Genomic DNA, 20,162 nt, shown 5'->3' on the forward strand with positions numbered 1-20,162 from the left:
TTTTAAATGTCTAGAATAGGCAAATATATAGAGACAGAGTGTGGTTGTCTAGAGCTAGGGAGGATGGGGGGATTGGGGAGTAATGGCTAAGAGGTGCTGGATTTCTTGGTGGGGTAGTTAAAATGCTATAAAACTGACTGTGGTGATGGACGTGAATATACAGTTGACACTTGAACAACCTGGGTTTCAACTACACAGGTCCACTTATATGTGGATTTTTTTTCAATAGCAAATACGCAATCTGCGGTTGGTTGAACCCGCAGGTGCTAAACCCACGGATGCAGAGCCATGTATATGGAGGTACTGTGTATATGGAGAGCTGACTGTAAGTTATACTTGGATTTTCCACTGCACAGAGGGTCGGTGCCCCTAAGCCCCTCCCTGTTCACTAGTCAACTCTACTCTGTAAATATACTTGACTGATTTAGGGAAGCTGGGCATTTAAAAAATTATTATTTAGATTTTACTTTTTTAGAGCAGGTTTAGGTTCACAGTGAAATTGAGGGGAAGGTGCAGGGATTTCCCATATACCTCCTGCCTCCACACGTGCTCAGCCTCCCCCAGATCAACATCCCCCACCAATGGTACCTTTGTTACAATCGTTGAACCTACATTGAGACATCATCACCCAAAGTCCACAGTTTAGATTTACGATTCACTCTTGGTGTTGTACATTCTATGGATCTGGACAAATGTCTAATGACACGTATCTGTCATGTATGATATAATGCAGAGTATTTTCCTAAAAATCCTCTGCTCTGGCATTTTTCAGAAAACAAGATTTTTGCTATACTTCCACTTGCTGCCTTAGCGCAGGTTTTCAGTTAAATAAGTAAAAGTTAACTGAGGCATAGCCCAACGACCTCATCTGGTTAAAAAATGTGAATGACAGTGAAACCAAACACAGAAATTAGAGGGTTCTAACTATTTCTACCAAGTCTTCCTGGTTCTGCACTAATCTTGAAAACCTTCTTTTAGCATAAGTAATACAATTTATCCCTCCCTCAATTGGGCTTTATCACCTTCATGTTTTCCAGTCTCGAACTTCAACCCCCTTTATTACAAGTCGCTGTCAAACTTGCCCCATATTTTCTCAGAATTTCCTCTAGGGATATTTCTTTGTGTACGTGCCTGTGTGCGTGTGTGTGTGTGTGTGTGTGTGTGTGTGTGTTTGCCTCTTCATCTCACCACCTCCCAACTCTATCTGCAGACCATAAAACTCCCCGCAGAAACCACCAAAGATCATTTGGCTTCCATTTGGAAATGCAGAAAGTATTATGTTTTTGGGCAAATCCCAAATAGACCCCTCTCCAAATGCCAGTTTTTTCCCTATCAGTTTCATTCTCCCCTAATGGTATGTTTGTTTGTATACAGTTCAGGTTTCTCTCAGAAGCCTGGGCCAAAGAGGGGGCTGAGTTGACTTCAAAAGCCCAGGAGACATACCTGGCTGCTTTCTGAGTGAGCTCCAGCGGGAAATCCGGGCACAGTAATTGCAGCAAGCAGTGATATTCCCTCATGGTCAGCAAATCTGGAATGGAAATGGATAGGAACACATTAGGTCTCTGCATGTGAAGTCACTGCTGTCTTTTTGATCATTTCATGGTTTTCAGACCTACTCTCAGTAGATCTGCTCTTTTAAAGGTGAGTCAGTGTTAAGGCTGCATTAGCCACTAACCCTCCAAGGGTGAGATTTTAAGATCAATATTTCTACAAAGTTTTTCCTGGATGGGAGGCACCCAGCTACAACATTTTGGCCAAAGGAGCTTCACTGGTTTGAAAGATGGTCGGGTAAGAAGGGGGAATTAGAGGGGTACCTTCATTAGCCTTCTTATGTATGCAAATCCACAAGAATGAGTGATTTCAGAGCTTGCTAAGTTTGCTGAAATTCTCTGGCATGGTAACATTCACCACAACATGTCCAGAGACCATCCACAGAACATCTGCAAGCAGTATTAAGACAAATGCAGTCTTGCAACGTATGGAGGAGTAGAATACAGCATAGCAACCCACAGACCTTCTTACTCTGTCATCCAGTACTGTGCAGGCTGGCTCCTTTTGGATGGCTGCACACAAATCTGGTCATCCTATTCTAGGAAGCCAAGACCAAGGTCCAAGATATACAATCTAGGCAACCAAGTGACTCCTGATATACAGAAGCAGTGTTTTGGGAGAGATGAGCCAGGATGAGGCTCTGTGACCCAGTAGAAAACCCAGAGAGGTAAATCTCAGGGGGGTTTATAGAATGCCAAGGGAGAGGAAATACACTGGTGTTTAAAAGTTGTTTTGTTACTGCATGTCCCAAAGCCAAGAGATTTTAGATCAGTCAGGCAGCTGCCATCCACAAGTATTCCATATACCGAAGCATTTCAAATATGGAACGACGTGCTGATGGTAAAGCAAGATCAAGCAACCCAGAAGCCCTCCTAACTGGGAGCATGAGTGAGAGGAGGGAATCCAGAGGCCATGGCCACATTTGGGGAATGAAGATGATGATCACAGGCACTGGGTTTCTTTGGACCTAAGTTAGCTCAAGCCACAGGAATCCAGATCTCCTGTCCCTGATAGTTTGGTTGATGCGTTTCCAAGATAAAAACCCCAAATCCCCAGGGACAGGCCTGGGTTCCTACTACTTTTTCATCAAGGCTCAATTCAAGGTGGGGGCATAGAGTTAGACTAACCACACTGCCAAAGTCAGGGACACCAAAGCGACAGACTCAGCGTCAATGTAGGTCAAAGGATCAAGATGGCTTTTGCGGCCTTCGTCTTGGCCACAATGGGGTGTGCACTTTCCTCTCCTCACTCGCCTGACCTAGGGCACAGCCTAGTAGGAGGTTTTGTTCTTCAAGGGAAGGAGTAATAGCCACTTGTGGGCTCGCAGACTTGGGGTGAGGGACAGGAAAGACGAAAGGGAGAAAAGCCACTGAATCTAATATGTTCCCACTTTATTCTCACTTCAAAACCCCCTGTATAGAGAGAAGTGAGTTCTGGCAGGAACTAAATAAAGTAAAGTTCTATCTTTGAATCATTAATGCTTTTTTTCCTTTCTTTCTTAAAATTAATTAATTAATTAATCTATTTATTTTGGCTGCACCCAGTCTTAGCTGCAGCACGCGGGATCTTCATTGTGGCATGTGGGATCTTTAGTTGCAGCACGTGGGATCTTTAGTTGCGTCATGAGGGCTTCTTAGTTGTGGCATGCATGCGGGATCTTAGTTCCCTGACCATGGATTGAACCCAGGCCCCCTGCATTGGGAGCTTGGAGTCTTACCTACTGGACCACAAGGTAGTCCCCATTAATGCTTTTCTAGGCTAAGATTTGGTGGATGGATCTGATAACATTCTTAGGGGGGGTCAAAGTATTTCACAGTTATTCATATTTATCCCCCAAATTATCTACAAGATATCCTCGGGAAGACAAACAGGGTAAAGGAAAATGAGAAGCTGAGACAGTTGTATGACCCCCTTATTCAATCAAGAAAGACAGTGCTGGAAATCGATCTCAGCCTCCTGGTTTCCAGACCCTCAGCTCTCTTTTAGGTTCTTGATGATATTCTAACTCATGTGCTTCAAATACTTGCTTCCTAAGCGTAGAAGAATGATTTACAAAAATAATTTTGTACTTCTCCAATGCAACAACAGTTCTTGGAAATACTAAATACATCAGAAAAACAGAATACATCCTGTTCACCACTTCTGGAACTTGACTATCCCCAATGTAAAGTGAGGAAGATAGTCAGATAAAGAGATGAACGGGAAGTGCAGGCAGATAAACAACTTTGGCCAGTTTAATTGTGGAAGACAGCAGTTCTATTAAAGTAGAAGTAGGATAATATCAAGGCCAGATAATTTCAAGGGAGAGGCATCTGCCACTTGGAGACACTCCTGGGTTGTACAGTGGGTATTTGGGAGAATGGTGAGCACTAAGTGTTGTTCCAAAATCAGAACACTGATGAACAAATGGGAGCTGTCCTCCTCCTGTCCCCCTGGCTTGGGTGCAAATCTTGGCTCTGCAATTTCCCAGGTATGCAACCTTGGGCAAACTGCTCAATCTCTCTAAATCTCAGTTTTTCATCCGTAAAATGGGAATGATGACACCCACCTTTCAGGGTTGAAGTCAAGATCAAAAAAGATGATGTCAATAAAGTACTCAGCAGAATGTCTAGAACATAGTAACACCAAACAACAGGAGCTATTTGGTTTTGTTTTTAACTCCTGGGGGCAAAGGCAGGAGAGGAGGAAGGTGCTTCTTGCTGAGTGTAAATGCTTAAACCCCTTTAAAGTTTTTCTGCCTTGAAAATTCAGTCAGATTGCTTGAGCCGAACCTGGTTTTGAAGACTCTTCTGCAGTCTGCATTCATTTAATGCCTCCTCCGTTCCCAACAAGCCAGCGGTCTCCCCAGCTCCAGAGGCTCACACTCAGGCATTGGTTAACCCTAAATGCTCCTGCCTATTTTGGGTCCTTTGGTTCTAAGAGCTCTCCAAGATCTCAAAGATCTGCCTTCCAGGCAGCCCTTGGTGCTTCAGGAATAACAGTAGTGAGACTGACTAGTCACTGAGCTCTGTGCTCAGGCTTTGAATTAGCTCACTTAACCTTCACAACAACCTCACAAAGTAGACTCTAGACTCTGGCATTCCCAGCCACATTTCACAGATGAGGGCGTGGAGGCATAGAGAGATGAAATCATCTGGTAAGTGAGGAGAGAAGGGTCCAGAGCCTGGGGGACAGGAAGGGGACTTGGCTTCCCAGAGCAAGATCCTAGGCTGGGGTCTAAGGGCTGGATGGGCTTAATTAACGATAATAATACTAACAGTTAACATTTACTGAGCACTTACTATGGGCCAGACACTGATCTTCCAAGGGTTTTACCTGTGCCATCTCATCTTATCTAATCTTCACTATGGTTATTCCCATTTCACAGACAAAAACTCAGATCATGCTTAACTGCTGGAACTGGAATTCAAACTCTGGCAGTCTGGCTCCAAAGTTTACCCAACTAACATTTTCCGCACCTTGATCTTATCAACGGTAATGTGTGAAGGCTTAATAGCTTGTTCTCCTCCCCAAACAAACTGCAGGAACTAAATAGCTCCAGGTGAACTGGATCAAGGAGACAATTCAAGTGAACTGGGATTTTTTCATGTAAGAAATTAAGTCTGAAAGGTTCTAATTACTGTCAACAGGAAAGACTGCAGCTCCAGCACCACAGCCTTTGCTGAGCCGGAGGCCATGGGAAGGTGGGGGATGAGTACACCTGTGCTGGTGGCTACATGGCCATTTCTCATCCCCGCCCACCTGCCGGTGCTCTCCATCCTGGCAGGTGCAGGGAAGGTAAGCGGTGTGTACCAACAGATGCCTTCTCTAAAGGAATCCCCCCACAATTAGGAAAGCTTCAGCCAGCAGGTCCTGAAAGTTCAAAGGCAAAGACATAAGACGACTTTGGTATAAGATCAAAATCAGAACACTCCCCACAAATTGGTGCTACTCTTTTTGTGGGTGGTCAGAGCTGTTAAATTTTCTTATTCTAAACCTTGTAATAGTCCCATTGACTGTGTGGCTCTGGACCAGAGGTTTCTACACCCTCAATCCTACCATCTCAGGAGGCAGCACAGTACAGCATTGTGGCCCATAGCATGGACTTTAGAGTTAGACTGCCTGGGTCCAAATCCAAGCTTTGCCACTGATTTCAAATTACTGACCTTTAAGTGCTCTATGCCTCAGTTTCCCCATCTATAAAGTGGGTATAATGGTGGTACCAACATCATTCAGTTGTTGTGAGCTAATGTTAAGAACTAAGAATAGGGCTTCCCTGGTGGTGCAGTGGTTGAGAGTCCGCCTGCCGATGCAGGGGACACGGGTTCGTGTCCCGGTTTGGGAAGATCCCACATGCCGCGGAGCGGCTGGGCCCGTGAGCCATGGCCGCTGAGCCTGCGCATCCGGAGCCTGTGTTCCGCAATGGGAGAGGCCACAACAGTGAGAGGCCCGTGTACCTCAAAAAAAAAAAAAAAAAAAGAACTAAGAATAATAGCCCATCATAAGTGCTCTGTTAGTATTTGCTGTTATTATTTTAGAAATAAACTAGGGTTTCTTTAAGGTTAATTACTTTTTCAAGGAGACAGAACTAGTAAGAGGAGGGAGGACTGAGATTCAGACATATGCCTGTCTAGCTCCAAAGGTCCTGCAAGTTCTACTCTAGCAGGTGTGATCTGGCTGGTTAGTGGGAGACTTGACTTCTGATGATAGGATTGTTTATGCCAGGCAATTGACAAACTTTACATCTAAGTTAAAGACTTATTGGGTTGACCAAAAAGTTCGTTTGGGTTTTTCTGTAACATTTTATGGAAAAACCCGAACGAACATTTTGGCCAACCCAGTATCTAAGTTAAACATACAGATACCCTCCAGTTGGGCAGGGCAGTTGTGTTAGTGCAGAGCGCAGACTATGTAATCAGATGACCTGGCTTCAAAACCTGGCCTCCACTACCTACCACCAGTATGACTTGGATAAGTTAGACAATTTTTCTGAACCTTGGTTTCCTCTTAGAAATGTGACTAATCACAGTACCTACCTAGTGTGATTGTTGTAAAAATCAAATGAGGTAATTTGTATATAAGGAACTTTTCTGAAAAATTAGCAAAATGCTCAATAAATGGGAGAATTATTTAATAATTATTAACTGGTTAAAACTTGAAGTCCTGAAATTAAGGCATCTTTGGCCTGAACGAAAGCCCTCAGCACAAGGCCTGGCATACAGTAGTAAATATCTGTTGAAGGAATGATTGAATAAAAACATGCACCGCACAGTGACCCAGATGAAAATTCGGAGGGACGAGTTTCTGGTCACTGTGTGAACACAGAGATGGGGGATCTCCAGGCACAGGAGGCATGACTGTAAGTTCAGGGCAGTGTGAGGAGGTGCCGGGAGCTGTAAAGTGCTGAAAATGGAAAACGTCCTGGTTGGTGGGTACCACAGCTCTCAGTGAACTCAATACATTATGGAAGGCGTAACTACATTCCATGGCCTTGCTGACTCCCAGCACTTTCTTATCAAGTGCTCAGTCCAATCAACTAGAGTATTTATTTTCATTGGGATAGATCACCAATTTTACCGTGAAAATCAGAAGCCGCCTAGGGTTTACTTCTTAGTGATTCACTTTACTACTGTTACAACTCTAGCTGGAGTTTTGAATACTGGAGTTTTCAAGATAACCAATCCCTGACTCAAAGTATTCTTTTCCTGGCTAGCCCTACTCTAATCCTAGAGAGTGATGGATTATTATTGGATGGATGGATTATTATTGGATGGATTATGATTGGATGGATTATAGTGAGTTTATTTGGCTAAGAAAAGTAATCTTGTCACAAATTACTGAGGCCCAATATATTCAAGGGCTAACTCGTTCTCACTTCCTCCTTTCTTGGAAAAGAAGGATTGAAGACCTTCTCTTATCTTTTCTACATCTGGTCTGCCTTCTTGCTGTGGAAATTCTGGTCTGAAGCTCTGTGGGGGTAGCCTAGTCATCTCTACATCCTCCTCTCAGACCACCACACGTGTCCACACGTTTGCTCAGAAGAACTGCGGCAGTGTGTGGTTGAAGATTCAGATGCTTCCTGCTCTTCCTAGGAAATGGTGCCTTTTCCAGGGTCAGAGTGGTGTCACTAAAAGAGACCAGTGGAGGAGTGCCAGATGGAAGGAATGAGGGCCATACCTTTGTTCCTTACTCAGAGAAGCCTTCCCCAAAGCCTGAATCAAGGGTTTTTACCTCCAAAACTCTGGAGGATGAACTGGGGTTTACTCTGAGTTCATTTGCATGACTGCCTTCATGCTGAGGGCTGAGTGAGCTAGTGCTGAGACTGGAGCTGGAGATAATGAAATGCTACCAAGCCACGGAGAATCCCAGAGGACTGGACAACCTCTAGTTGGTTGGCTGCATGATCTCAACAGGAACTACCACAGAGGCCAGAGAACACCACAGTCCATGAGTGGACTCTCCAATTTTCAGCTGCAATTGTTTTTATATTCTTTTATGCAGGGGTTGTGAAGGCTCATTCCAAATGACACTCACCCCCAGCCAGGCCGCGCTGCCAAGAGATGCTCGGAAGGACATGGATAATTCAGGGCATGACCATACTACCCCTTCCTTTCCCCAGGGCACTGAGGCTTTGGTACCAGTCCACAGCTGAGTAAATATCTCAGTGCTACTCTGCAAGGAGGGGAAGGGAGAGAGGGAGAGTTGGGGGAGGGGAGAGGAAGGAGGCAGACATCTGACGGCTTCACTCCCCACGTGGCACTTGGTACCAAAAGTCACAGGAAGATTGCTCACATCCTAGGGCCATGTTCCTGTCAAGCAAAACCCCCAAAGAAGAGCAGACTGTGTTCTTCAATTTTATGTTCTTTGACAGCACTGTTGTTTTATATTGTAAATGGAGGAAAATGATAATTAGTTTACTGAAAGGGAAATGATTTTATAAAAGGAATGAGAAGCAATGGCTTCCAATGACACCTGTGGGGTCATTATTAACACTATCCTTTGCCAACTCATTACTCCCCAGAGTATGTGTAGTGTGTTCAAACAGGGGCAGAAAGCCAGACTCTTTAGTTTTTATATTTGATTATGACTAAGCCCAACATCAAGTGACTATTACTTTTTGGCCAGTATATATGTTCTAGGCAAAGCACTAAATCAGATATAATAACAATTTCATGGCAATTTTTAGAATGAATAAAAGAAACTCCCCAGGAACTGTTTATATTATACAAAGGTTTAAAGAAATGTGAGCATTTCTATCAGGGTCTGAAAATTCTTCCCCAGGGATGGTGTGTGGCACATAATGGCAATCTGATCGGGTTTTGGGGCTAACCATGGCCATCTCTAGCCACCACTGTGGGACTGAACCAGTGGGCTGGGCTGATATGTAAGAACCCTCTATACTGTGTATACACCTTGGGGTGTTACCCTCTCTTCTGTACATCCTGATAGGCTCCTGAGAGTTGGAGGACCAAGGCAAGGCTTGGTTCTGGGGGGAGGCACTGTCTTAGACAGCTTTGATAACATGAAACACAACAGGCTGCACGTGCCCAGGGTGGGAAGCCACGTGGCATTATGGAAGGAGGCCCCAGCCAGGAGGAAAGAAAGTCTCTCTTCAGCAGCAACAGGGCTAGCTACTCTGGCACAGGCGCACAGTCTCCTGACAGTTTACAGAGGAATGGAGGCAGCTTTGGACACTAAAATGTAGAGCAGGATCTTGGCACCATAAGCTCCCAAAGGGCCCAGCAGCCCATCGAGGAAGTTATTTCAAGCCTAGCATTGCACTACCATTTGCACTCTGATCCAGAGACCAACTTGTCCAGCCCTATCAGGTGTTGCTCCTTCACATTTTTGTTTGGAAATGGGAGGATAGGGTGCGCGCTTTGAAGCAGAGATTTCAGAGCTAAGGTGTAATTTTTATCCAGGAAGAAGCAGGTGCTGCTGTAACCTCCTGTGACCTGCTCCTGTTCTTAACTGAACAGAAACGGTCAAACAGGCACAAGAGCTGGACAATGAACTTCATTCCCGCCTCACGGGAAGTAAAGGTGAGAGGAAAATCCTGCCCTCTCAGTGGTGGTGTATCTGGAATACCTCACTCAATTTTTGAAACAGAGGTAGCATTTTAAAAAGAACTTGGTCTGAGTTCTGCAAAGAACTACTTACATGATACTGGCCACAGGTTTTCTGGACCTCCATTTTCTCACCTATAAAATAAGGATGTCGTGGTATGTGAGGGCTGAACAAAATTTTTGAACAGGTATACTTTTTGGAAGGTTTTTTTTTTTTTTTTGCTGTACCGCACGGCATGCAGGATCTTAGTTCTCCGACCATGGATAGAACCCGGGCCCCCTGCAGTGGAAGCATGGATTCTTAACCACTGGACCGCCAGGGAAGTCCCTAAACAGATATACTTTTTAAAAATGGAAATTTTATAAGGAACCTTAATGTATAACATAGATAAAAACAAACCTCTTCTTACCCAACTTTGTCCTCAATAGCCTTCACTGAGGCTAGAGGTGTGGGGATGAGGAAGCTGCGGGAGAAGGCCTGAGGCACTGCTTTAAACTCTGGGCTCTATAGAGGACTGTTTAAAAACCACTGGCCCGGGACTTCCCTGGTGGCGCAGTGGTTAAGAATCTGCCTGCCAACGAAGGGTTCGATCCCTGGTCTGGGAAGGTCCCACATGCCGCAGAGCAACTAAGCCTGTGCGCCACAGCTACTGAGCCTGCGCTCTAGAGCCTGTGAACCACAACTACTGAGCCCACATGCCACAACTACTGAAGTCCGCGTGCCTAGAGCCCGTGCTGTGCAACAAGAGAAGCCGCTGCAATGAGAAGCCCACGCACCTCAACCAAGAGCAGCCCCGCTCGCCGCAACTAGAGGAAGCCCATGCACAGCAACGAAGACCCAACGCAGCCAAAAATAAATAAATAAAAAATAAATTTATAAAACAAAAAACATTCTGCCTGCCAATGAAGGGGACACGGGTTTGATCCCTGGTCTGGGAAGATCCCACATGCCGCAGAGCAAGTAAGCCCATGCGCCACAACTACTGAGCCTGTGCTCTAGAGCCCGCAAACCACAACTACTGAGTCCGAGCACGCTGCAACTACTGAAGTCCGCGTGCCTGGAGCCCGCGCACCACAACGAAGAGCAGCCCCCACTTGCCGCAACTAAAGTCCACGCGCAGCAACGAAGACCCAACGTGGCCAAAAAAAAAGAAAAGAAAACCCCACTGGCCCTGACCCCTAAGTGGGTCTTATATAGTGCCTCACTAAGAGTGCAGGCTCCTGAATCAGCCGACGAGGATCTAAATCCTGGTTCTTAATCTAGCCAGGTGGCACTGAGCAAGCCAATTAGAAATGAAAGTGAATAATAATCATCATCACATGAATATGAATGAAGATGATACTAATACTAATCATGAAGAGTTTTTGAGAGGGTTAAAAGAGACGATTAAAAAAAAGAGAGAGATAGTAAACTTAAAGTGCTAGAACAGGGCACAGGGCAAGCATTCAATAAAGAGTAGCCACTCTTGTTATTACTCTCCTGTGTTTGAGGCACACAGGTGCGATGGCACCTGCATAACAAAAGGCACAGTTCATGGAAGTTCTCCAGCTCCAGCCACTGGGTGGCTAGAATAATCTTATTCCTTATCTCATAATTATTTTATCTTGCTTCCTTTGTTCTTATTGACAAGTGAATAACAGACTTCCTGCCTGAAGGCAGGTGTACACCACTTTCCTTGATAGTCAGTGCACTGCCAATCCTCTCTCTTCTCACTATTAAAAGTAATGATGAGTCATATTTATAAAGAGACTGTACAATTATGCAAACTGTTTTCATATGCATTATCACTTTTGATCTCCATAAGAAGTTTGTGGGGCAGAGAGAGGAAAATGGGAATAAAAATATTCCCATTTTTATAGACAAGGAAAATGAGTCTCAGTAAGGGATAAAATCACCAAGTAAATGTTAGAACCAGGATCAGATCAAGCCTTCCCATTCCAGGGCAAGGCCTCTTTCTATTACACAGGCCAGTTCCCTGTGATGTCTGTTTCTTTCTTGCCATATGGTCCCTGGGACCCTGGGAACTCAGCCTGCTTTTATTTCTTCTATGGATGAAAAACACCTAGCATAGCAAATTCCATAGTGAGAATGCAGTAAATGTTAGCTGCAAATGCTATTATTATCATTACTGTTACTATTGAAATCTGCCACCAGCTATTCCACCTCTTTCTATCATCTTTCTCCTAGGCTGACTCCAGGGTCAGATGTAGTCTATCTGGCTCCCAGCTTCCTTGTTGCCCTCCAAACAAACTGACAGAGGCTTTCTATTTTTGGTGACTTGCTGCTAATCTCTATAAGAAAATAGAGAGGGGATAACAAAAACAATAAACATTTAAAGTCATTATTAGCCTGTATCTGCAATGTTAACAGGATCAGACACAGATTAGCAAGAGAAGAGTATATTTAATGTACATAAAAAATACTTCCAGCTACCTTTTTCCTTTCCAATTTAAAATGAGGCTGAGAGTTGGCATGGAGTTTCATAAGCTATCAGCAAAACTGTCTGATGAGGACTTGTCTGAGAAAGCAAGCCACAGAAAACAAAAACCAATAAAAGTTATTATTTCTCTGGGCTTTCCACTGTCCAAAGTAGCCATAGAATAAATAAGAAGTGGAACAGATTATGCATTTGTTTTGCTTCAAATGCATTTTCCTTCTCTTCTAAATAAACATAATAAGAAGCAGTGGCTAACAGAGTTACTCACTGAGGGTGAGCTGAACCAAGACAGACTAAAAATAAAAAACAATCTAAGTTCCCTGGTCCTCAGTGATTGTGCGAGTATGGGAAGGCTGTTGCCAGCATGTAGGCGTATTTATAAAGACCACAGCCTGTTCTCTTGTCAGAATCCACTAACTTCCACCAATGATGATGGATTTATGGCTACCCATCAACTAAAAAAATAGACTTCAGAAACAAAAAACAGCAGGAACCAGATAGATGGTTGGATGTAGATAACACATACATTTCTTCAGATGAATCCACCTTTGTCTTTCCTGCTGTCTTCTGTCATTTGTGGGCATATATAACATAACATATCTATAATTATATGTATATGTGTGGGTAAGAGAAAGAGGCAGCTAGAGACAGAGAGTGTCTGACTTTTTTGGGACTGGATGGGAAAGGAAATTGGTTAGCAGTTTCTGTTCCTTAAAGCCATCGGCTTTGTTTTTCAAAGTATGGTTTTCCTGGTAAAAGATTCCTTGCCTGTAATGTGAGTGAATCACTCATCTTACTTTAATAAAAATGTGAACCAAATGCTAGTGGCTCTCCACCCTGGGAAATGACACAATGGTCAGGCTTTCTCAACTCGGATGCTTGTCTTTCAGTGGGACTGGCAGGCATACAAAAGGAAAGGAAAAAGATAAAAAATACCCCAGTGACATCAAAGGATAAACCTACCCAATTTCTTTTAGGCATAAGTATTCTCGAAGACAAAGTCTGGTCTTACTCACCGGAGTTTGGATAAGGTACTTGGTTTGCCCATTGATGGGTGGCCTTCAACTGGGCACCAGCTCTTTACGCCTCAGTTTCTTCCTCTGTCATGCCTCACATACAAATGATCGGGGTCGATTAGACTAAGTTAAATATATTTTAAAGTATGTAAGATTTATACCTTTTGAATTTTGTCATGTTCATGTATAACCCATTTAAAAAATTAAGAAGACAAAAGTATGAGCAGTGGGAAGACATCAACGGGTCTTAAAAAAGTAAGACCGTTCAGAACTATAAAAAATTGCAAATTTTTTGTCTCAATAATCCTCAGGGTTCTATTTGGGTCTAACATTCTAGGATTCTCTAATTGTAATTCTCTGTGGTTAAGGCAGTAACCTAAAGAACTGGTAGGACGTAATTTGCATCTAGGTAGCACATAACTTGCTAGAAGAGTGGGATGCTATGAAACCCAGGTTATTGTCTGCTAGTGCAGTATACATAATAACTAAGGACATGAGATTTGGAATTAAGACAGGCCTGGGTTCACAATGCCTCTGTTGGGACTTCCCTGGTGGCGCAGTGTTTAAGAGTCCGCCTGCCAATGCAGGGGACATGGATTCGAGCACTGATCCGGGAAGATCCCACATGCTGTGGAACAACTAAGCCCGTGAACCACAACTACTGCTACAGCCCACGAACCACAACTGCTGAGCCTGCATGCCACAACTACTGAAGCCTGCGCACTCTAGGGCCTGCATGCTGCAACTACTGAAGCCCGAGCACCTAGAGCCCGTGCTCCACAACAAGAGAAGCCACCACAATGAGAAGTCCGCATACCGCAACAAAGAGTAGCCCCCGCTCGCCGCAACTAGAGAAAGCCCGCACGAAGCAACGCAACTAGAGAAAAGACTCAATGCAGCCAAAAATAAATAAAATTAAAAAAAAAAAAAAAAGCAAGCAAGGAGGCCAGCCAGCCACCCAGCCAGCAAGCAAGAAGATGCAGCCAGTCAACTCTGCATCTTCCTTCAGAAACCTATTTCCATGTCCCTCATTCTCAGTGGCTCTATCTGCCCTCTCTAAATCACCTTGTTTTGTCCATAATGAAAAGAGTTTGAAAAGCTGATAATCATCTTTTAAAATCCTTTACAGGCTTCTGGATCTTATTATAATGCCCCTTGGCCCTTCCTTATATCAATACATGCTCACAGTTTGGGCCCAATGGGGGCACAATAAGATTATACATCCCTTCCAATGAGGGCAGGGCTGGGGGGAAAAACACCTATCAAAGTCAGGGCTAAAACTGATTAGTTACAATGCTAATCAGGCTTCATTTTTCTTTAGTCATAGTTATTGATGGTTTTCCTTCCTTTCTACAACCTAAGGTGATTCTCTGTTTCCTCCTGGGAACAGTGTGCCTGAGCAGAAGGGAAGGCTCAGAGACTTGGAGCCCTGCCTTGGCTCTGCTGGACTGCCGCACTGGAGCATGCTATTTACTCTTTAGGCCTCAGTTTCTTTATCTGTAAAATGGAGATAACAATCAGTTACCTACTTGACAGCAAAAGGCCAGATCTATGATCCTGTGATTCCCAAGGCTCTTTCAAGTTATGGAGCTACAAAATGGACTAACTTCCAATGCTGAGAACAATGAAAATGGATTTTCCAGGTGTCTGTACCCTACACAATAATACCTAACGTATTTAAAACTTAACTAATAGGCAATCTCAAATATCTAAATGCCGATAAGCCTCTAAGTAGGCAAGACAGATGTCACAAAGTTCGCACATTAAAGCTTATGTGGTTAACTTACAGGCTTCTGAGAAATGTCCTGATTATGCTCACAGTTTTAATAAGCTTGGCCATCTAGTTTCTAAACCCAATACAGACTAGACAAAGTCACCTGGGAGAGGAAAAGGAACTATAAAAGGCGGGTGCAAGGACAGCAGTGAGAAATTAGGCATTAACAGCATGATAGAAACATGATAGAGAAGCAAGAAAAAATATTTAAAATACAATCGATGCTTTTAGGGTACACTTCAATAAGCTCTGACGGCAGCAGTGTTTTCCAGCATAACATAATTTATAAGTATATACTTAGATGCCAAGATAAGTTCTATTTAAGAATGCAGGGGGTTTCCCTGGGGGCGCAGTGGTTGAAGAGTCCGCCTGCCGATGCAGGGGACGCGGGTTCGTGCCCTGGTCCGGGAATATCCCACGTGCCGCGGAGCGGCTGGGCCCGTGAACCTTGGCCGCTGAGCCTGCGCGTCCGGAGCCTGTGCTCTGCAACGGGAGAGGCCACAACAGTGAGAGGCCCGCGTACCGCAAAAAAAAAAAAAAAAAAAAAAAGAATGCAGGGAACAGTATTTTATACCTATATCTATATATAGATATATATAAATATATTTTGAAAAGATTTCCATGTACATTACAAACAACAAAAATTTTTGGTACTCTTAAGTATAAAATAGTAGGCTGTAAAACTGTAACTCTTCTTCTGAGTTTTTCTATATTTACAGTTTCTGAGCCATTTATTTATCCTGGTGTTGGTTATTTGTTTTTAAGCTACCTTCCTGAGTCCTAGACACCCATTACCTCATTTAATCCCTCATAACAGTCCTATTAGGTAAATATTGTTTTCATTTTACTTGTAGATGCAGGGAGGTTAAATCATTTGCCATTCAGGCTTTGAACCGTGGGTCTGCCTGAATCTAAAGCATGTGCTTTTAAATATTCCATGATTTATTAATGATATATGTGTCTGTTTGCCCCATTATCACCAAAAGATTGAATCCTGAGAGTGAGGACTTTTATGTGCCACAGGGACTGGTACATAGTGGGCACTTAGAAAATGTTCCATGGGCTTTATCTCTATGCCTCCTTACATAGATCCCAAGCCCTTAAAGGCGACATAGTATATCCCAATGTATCTCCAGGGATAGCTCATGGATCATCTACATCCCAGACCTACAGAATCTGAATCAGAATCCTCAGGGTTAGGACGTGTGAATGTGCATCTAAACAAATAGCTCAGGTGACTTTTATGTACATCAAAGTTTGATGGGACTTCCCTGGTGGGCCAGTGGTTAGGACTCCATGCTTCCAATGCAGGGCGTGCGGGTTCCATCCCTGTTCTGGGAACTAAGGTTCCACATGCTGCTTGGCATGGCCAAAAACTTAAAAGAAAAATTTTTTGAGAACTATTGACCTAGTGCTTGAAAGCACATTCTTTGGAGTTAGTCAATCCTGGCTTCAGATCCCAGCTCCACTACTTAATAGCTGAGTGATGTGGGGCAAATTAGTTACTTAAATTCTTTGAGCTTCAATTCCATCATCTTTAAAATGGAAATAACAGAAACACCTACCTCACATGGTTCTTGAAGGGATGAAGTTCGCCAGGAATTATAGAACATCTACTGTGTGCCAGATACTCTGCTCTTTTAGGTGCTTGGGATATATTAGGGAACAAATAGACAAGTTCTTTGCCCTCCTGAAGCTTACCTTATATTGGAGAAGACAGATAAGCAAAATAAGTAACTATAGAGTAAGTTATTGATAAGTTTAACGTAAAAAATAGAATAGAGCAAGTCGAATAGGGAGTGTGAGGTAGTAGTGGTGGCATCATTTTATAGAAAGGAGTCTAGTTCAGTTTCATGAAGAAGGTAATGCCTAAGCAAAGACTTGAAGAAAGTTAAAAAGTAACCTAGGCAGACATCTGAGGGAAAAGCATTCCAGGCAGAGGGAATAGCCAATGCAAAGGCTATATGGAGGAAACATACCCATTGGGTAAGAAGTACAGCATAGAAGCCAATGTAGCTACAGCCAAGAAAACAAGAGGGAAAGGACTAAGGAATAGGGTTGGAGAAATAACTGGGACCAGTTCATGTGTGGCCTTTTAGGCCTACATGTAAGGATTAAATAAGATAGTCATGTTAGGTGCTTAGAACAGTACATGGTACATAGTAAACACTTAATGGATGGTATCTACATCTGTATTTACATTAACATCTTCTGGTCCCTAAGCAGAGCTAGTCTGGAAGGTCAGGCTACAGGGACTATAGCAGGTTTTATGTACTTTGGTGGGGTTACAGAATCCTTCAACGTTTCCAAAAGTACAGAAATCAAACAGATCAAAGGCCTGGGTGATCCCCAGCAGCAAGTAGAGATGGTTAATTCTCTGCAGGTGCTCAGAACACTGAACTAACAGAGACACACAAAGTCAACATAGCATCAATAAAAGACAGGGAAAGAGTGGGGTGTGGATGGGGTGGGCTTGGCTAAAGGCTGAAACCAACAGAAGAGTCGTTAGTAATGTAAGAGGAAAAGCAGTGGAGCGTGGAAGCATCACAGCAGATGAAAAACATTCTAATATCAATGAGACCACAAACTCAGGAGAATAATGACTACAAACTGCTGGGGAGTAAGCCAGGGAGCCCAGCAACATGAATGCACTTGTATGGGGGGAAAAGCAAATTAAGAGATTCAGGCAAAACTATCCCGTTTCCTGGTGGAGGAGGCTCTTTAATCTTTAATATCTCTCTCCTGACACTAGGCACTGATCTTGCCCCAACAAGACAAAGGATAGCGTCTGAGAAGCTATTACTTCTCGATTCGGCAAAGGACTTCTGAGGAGACGAGTGCCATGTGGCTGCCAGGTTAAAAGGATGTGTTCTCTCAGCCCTCCCGTTTCACAGCTGGCGATGTCGGTGCTAAGACACACCCACCCACCCTCCAGGGCTCTCCCAGTGGGAACAGCTGCCTGCAGGGCCCCGGAGCTCTGGAGAGGGGTGTGGTCTTTTGGGGAACTGGAGGCAGGCAAGAGTGTAATCAAGGCCGGATAGATACCCAGGCTGGGCTTTAAACTGCTTTACATTTCTGTGCCAGTTTCTTCTGGCACCTGCCCTCGGGAAAGCTAAGCCAGGTACTACCGAGTGGAAATCTGGAAGTGGGCATCCGTTGTGGCCTCAGTTACGCCAGCTTGCCAAGCAAGGGTGAAGTGCTTGGTCTCCATGACCCTGACATAACCTACTCCATAGGTAACTTAGGTGTTACTTTCAGTTTAGTCTGAGTCAGAAGAAGTGAAGAGCAACTCGCTTTATGTGATGTTCAACTCAACACATTCAGTTTGGAATTGAAACCATTATGAAAACCAGTATGAGAAACCTTGTATTTTTATTCCAGTCCTCAAAGTATTTGTCTGTCTGCTTTCACCATCGCCTGATAGTAACCATATATTTGCTTTGGGGGTTCTTAATTGCTACATTCCTACCTATTTATTCAGTTAATAAATATTCAGTGCCAACTGTGTTCCAGGGGCTACGCTAGGCTCTGCAGAAACAGCAATGCATACGACAGAAATCCCTATTTTCATGGAACTTACATTCCAGTACGTGTGTGTGGGTGAAGAGATAAATAAAATACTTGTAGAGAGTGATAAGGGCGATGACATAAGTAAAATGGGGTGGTGTGATGTGGAGTGACTGAAAGTGAGATACTAGATGGGGTGGTCAAGGATAAGCTCTTTGAGAAGGTGTCATTTGAGCTGGGGTCTAACCGGATGAGAAGAAGCCAAGCATGCGATCTGCGGAAAGAAGAGACAGCACGTGCACAGGCCGGGAGATGGGAACCAGCAGCAAGAGTGTTTTGCTTCCCATTTCCCTACTCTGCACACACATACTACTTCTCTGTCTCTGGCACATTACAATCTGTTAAAGAAATTGCTCTGTGAGGCCTGGGAAAGGAATGATATTGAACGAAACGTAATTCCAAGGTTCACTGATTACTGGAGACACATACTGGCATTGGCAGAGGATTGGGAGCTTAACTAGGTACTCTGATCCCAGAGGAAAGATACGGCGAGGACTCTAGAAACGGCTCTTTCCCCCTTTGCTGCCGCATTTCCCTACTATGGTTAATTGGCAAAGCAGTCCATGGGAATGAGTGCAGGATGTCCAGATTGCGGCACTGTTTCACACATCATCATTTCAAGTCACCGACTGACAGGATTTAGCACTCTGTGTCTGGCAGCAACCGGCAGTGAAGCGGAGAGAATTCCACTGGATTATCCAAAGCATCCGACCCGCAACTGAGGAGTGAGGAGAGCATTAAAAAAGCACACAACAACTCCTGAAGGGTATAGTGAGCCATTTCGACATCATCGAACAGACACACACAAATATCCAGCCGCCTCTGAGGCCAAAGGTCAATTTCTTGTGCTTGTCCCTGATCTTCAGAATCCGTTCTCGATCTAAGCTCAGTCCCTCATTTCCAAGCAGAGTCAGGCCAGATGGGCTGCTCTAGGGCAATACTCCCTTGTCTGACTCCAGAGGAGCGTTAGAGCTGAAGTGGATGATAGCAGGGTCAGTGGGAGAGGAAGAGGGTACAGTCAGAAGGCAGGACACGTCCTCGAAAGATAAAGTTTTGATAGATTGGTTTTTCAGCTGAAGAAGCTGATCTTTATCTTCGGCAAGCCCAACACAGATCCCAGGTTTGGGATGAGGGGATAGAATAAAGCAGCAAATTTCCATCTAACAAGAAGTAGACAGTACTGAACTGCCCCTGCTTTGTGGATTTCTGAACTTTCTAATTCTCTTAGTCAAGTCCGAGACTTCCCATATGCCTCATCCCTCTCCCCTCTAAGCCCTTCTCACACAGCTGTTAGGTAAGATTTACTAGATAGAATGTGTTGCAAAATCTGTTTTGTTCATTGGAACATGTTTATCTAGAAGGAAAAAAAAAAAAAACCTGTCCCTTCTCACTATTTACTTTTCGGTGACTGTCTTCTGGGATTTGGAACTGGATAAACAGATGGCCTTCACAGAAGGAAACAGGCGGAACGCCCGGGTGTGTATATATATCTTGATCTCAGTGTATATATCACAAATAGTCCTCATCCACACAGCTGTGCTGGTTTTGGAGGGAAGTGAGGGGACAGCATCCTCTGGATGAGAGGACTCCCACCGCCCCACGGTGTAGTGCTCCAAGCGCTCCCTCCAAGGAGCGGCTCCCTGGTGGAATCTTGGGCTACAGGATGCCAGATGGTTTCTAGAGTTCCAAGCCCAGATATATGACCCCAATTTCATTTTCTGGCCTCTGGCTGTGGTAATTAAGGTTGTGCCAGATTCAGAACTGTTGCTTA

General features: G+C 44.0%; 1 protein-coding gene across 2 annotated transcripts in view; it reads right to left on the bottom strand.

The window, feature by feature from the left end:
• Positions 1-20,162, bottom strand: part of CSTPP1 (centriolar satellite-associated tubulin polyglutamylase complex regulator 1) — a 187,089-nt gene that overhangs the window by 21,463 nt on the left and 145,464 nt on the right. For both annotated transcript variants that reach the window (XM_049714379.1, XM_004264073.4), the window contains one exon: positions 1,444-1,528. In XM_049714379.1, the coding sequence (XP_049570336.1) occupies positions 1,444-1,528 (85 nt within the window). The remainder of the gene's footprint in view (positions 1-1,443; positions 1,529-20,162) is intronic.

The sequence above is a fragment of the Orcinus orca genome, chromosome 8 (genome assembly GCF_937001465.1).
Source record: "Orcinus orca chromosome 8, mOrcOrc1.1, whole genome shotgun sequence".
Taxonomy (NCBI): domain Eukaryota; kingdom Metazoa; phylum Chordata; class Mammalia; order Artiodactyla; family Delphinidae; genus Orcinus; species Orcinus orca.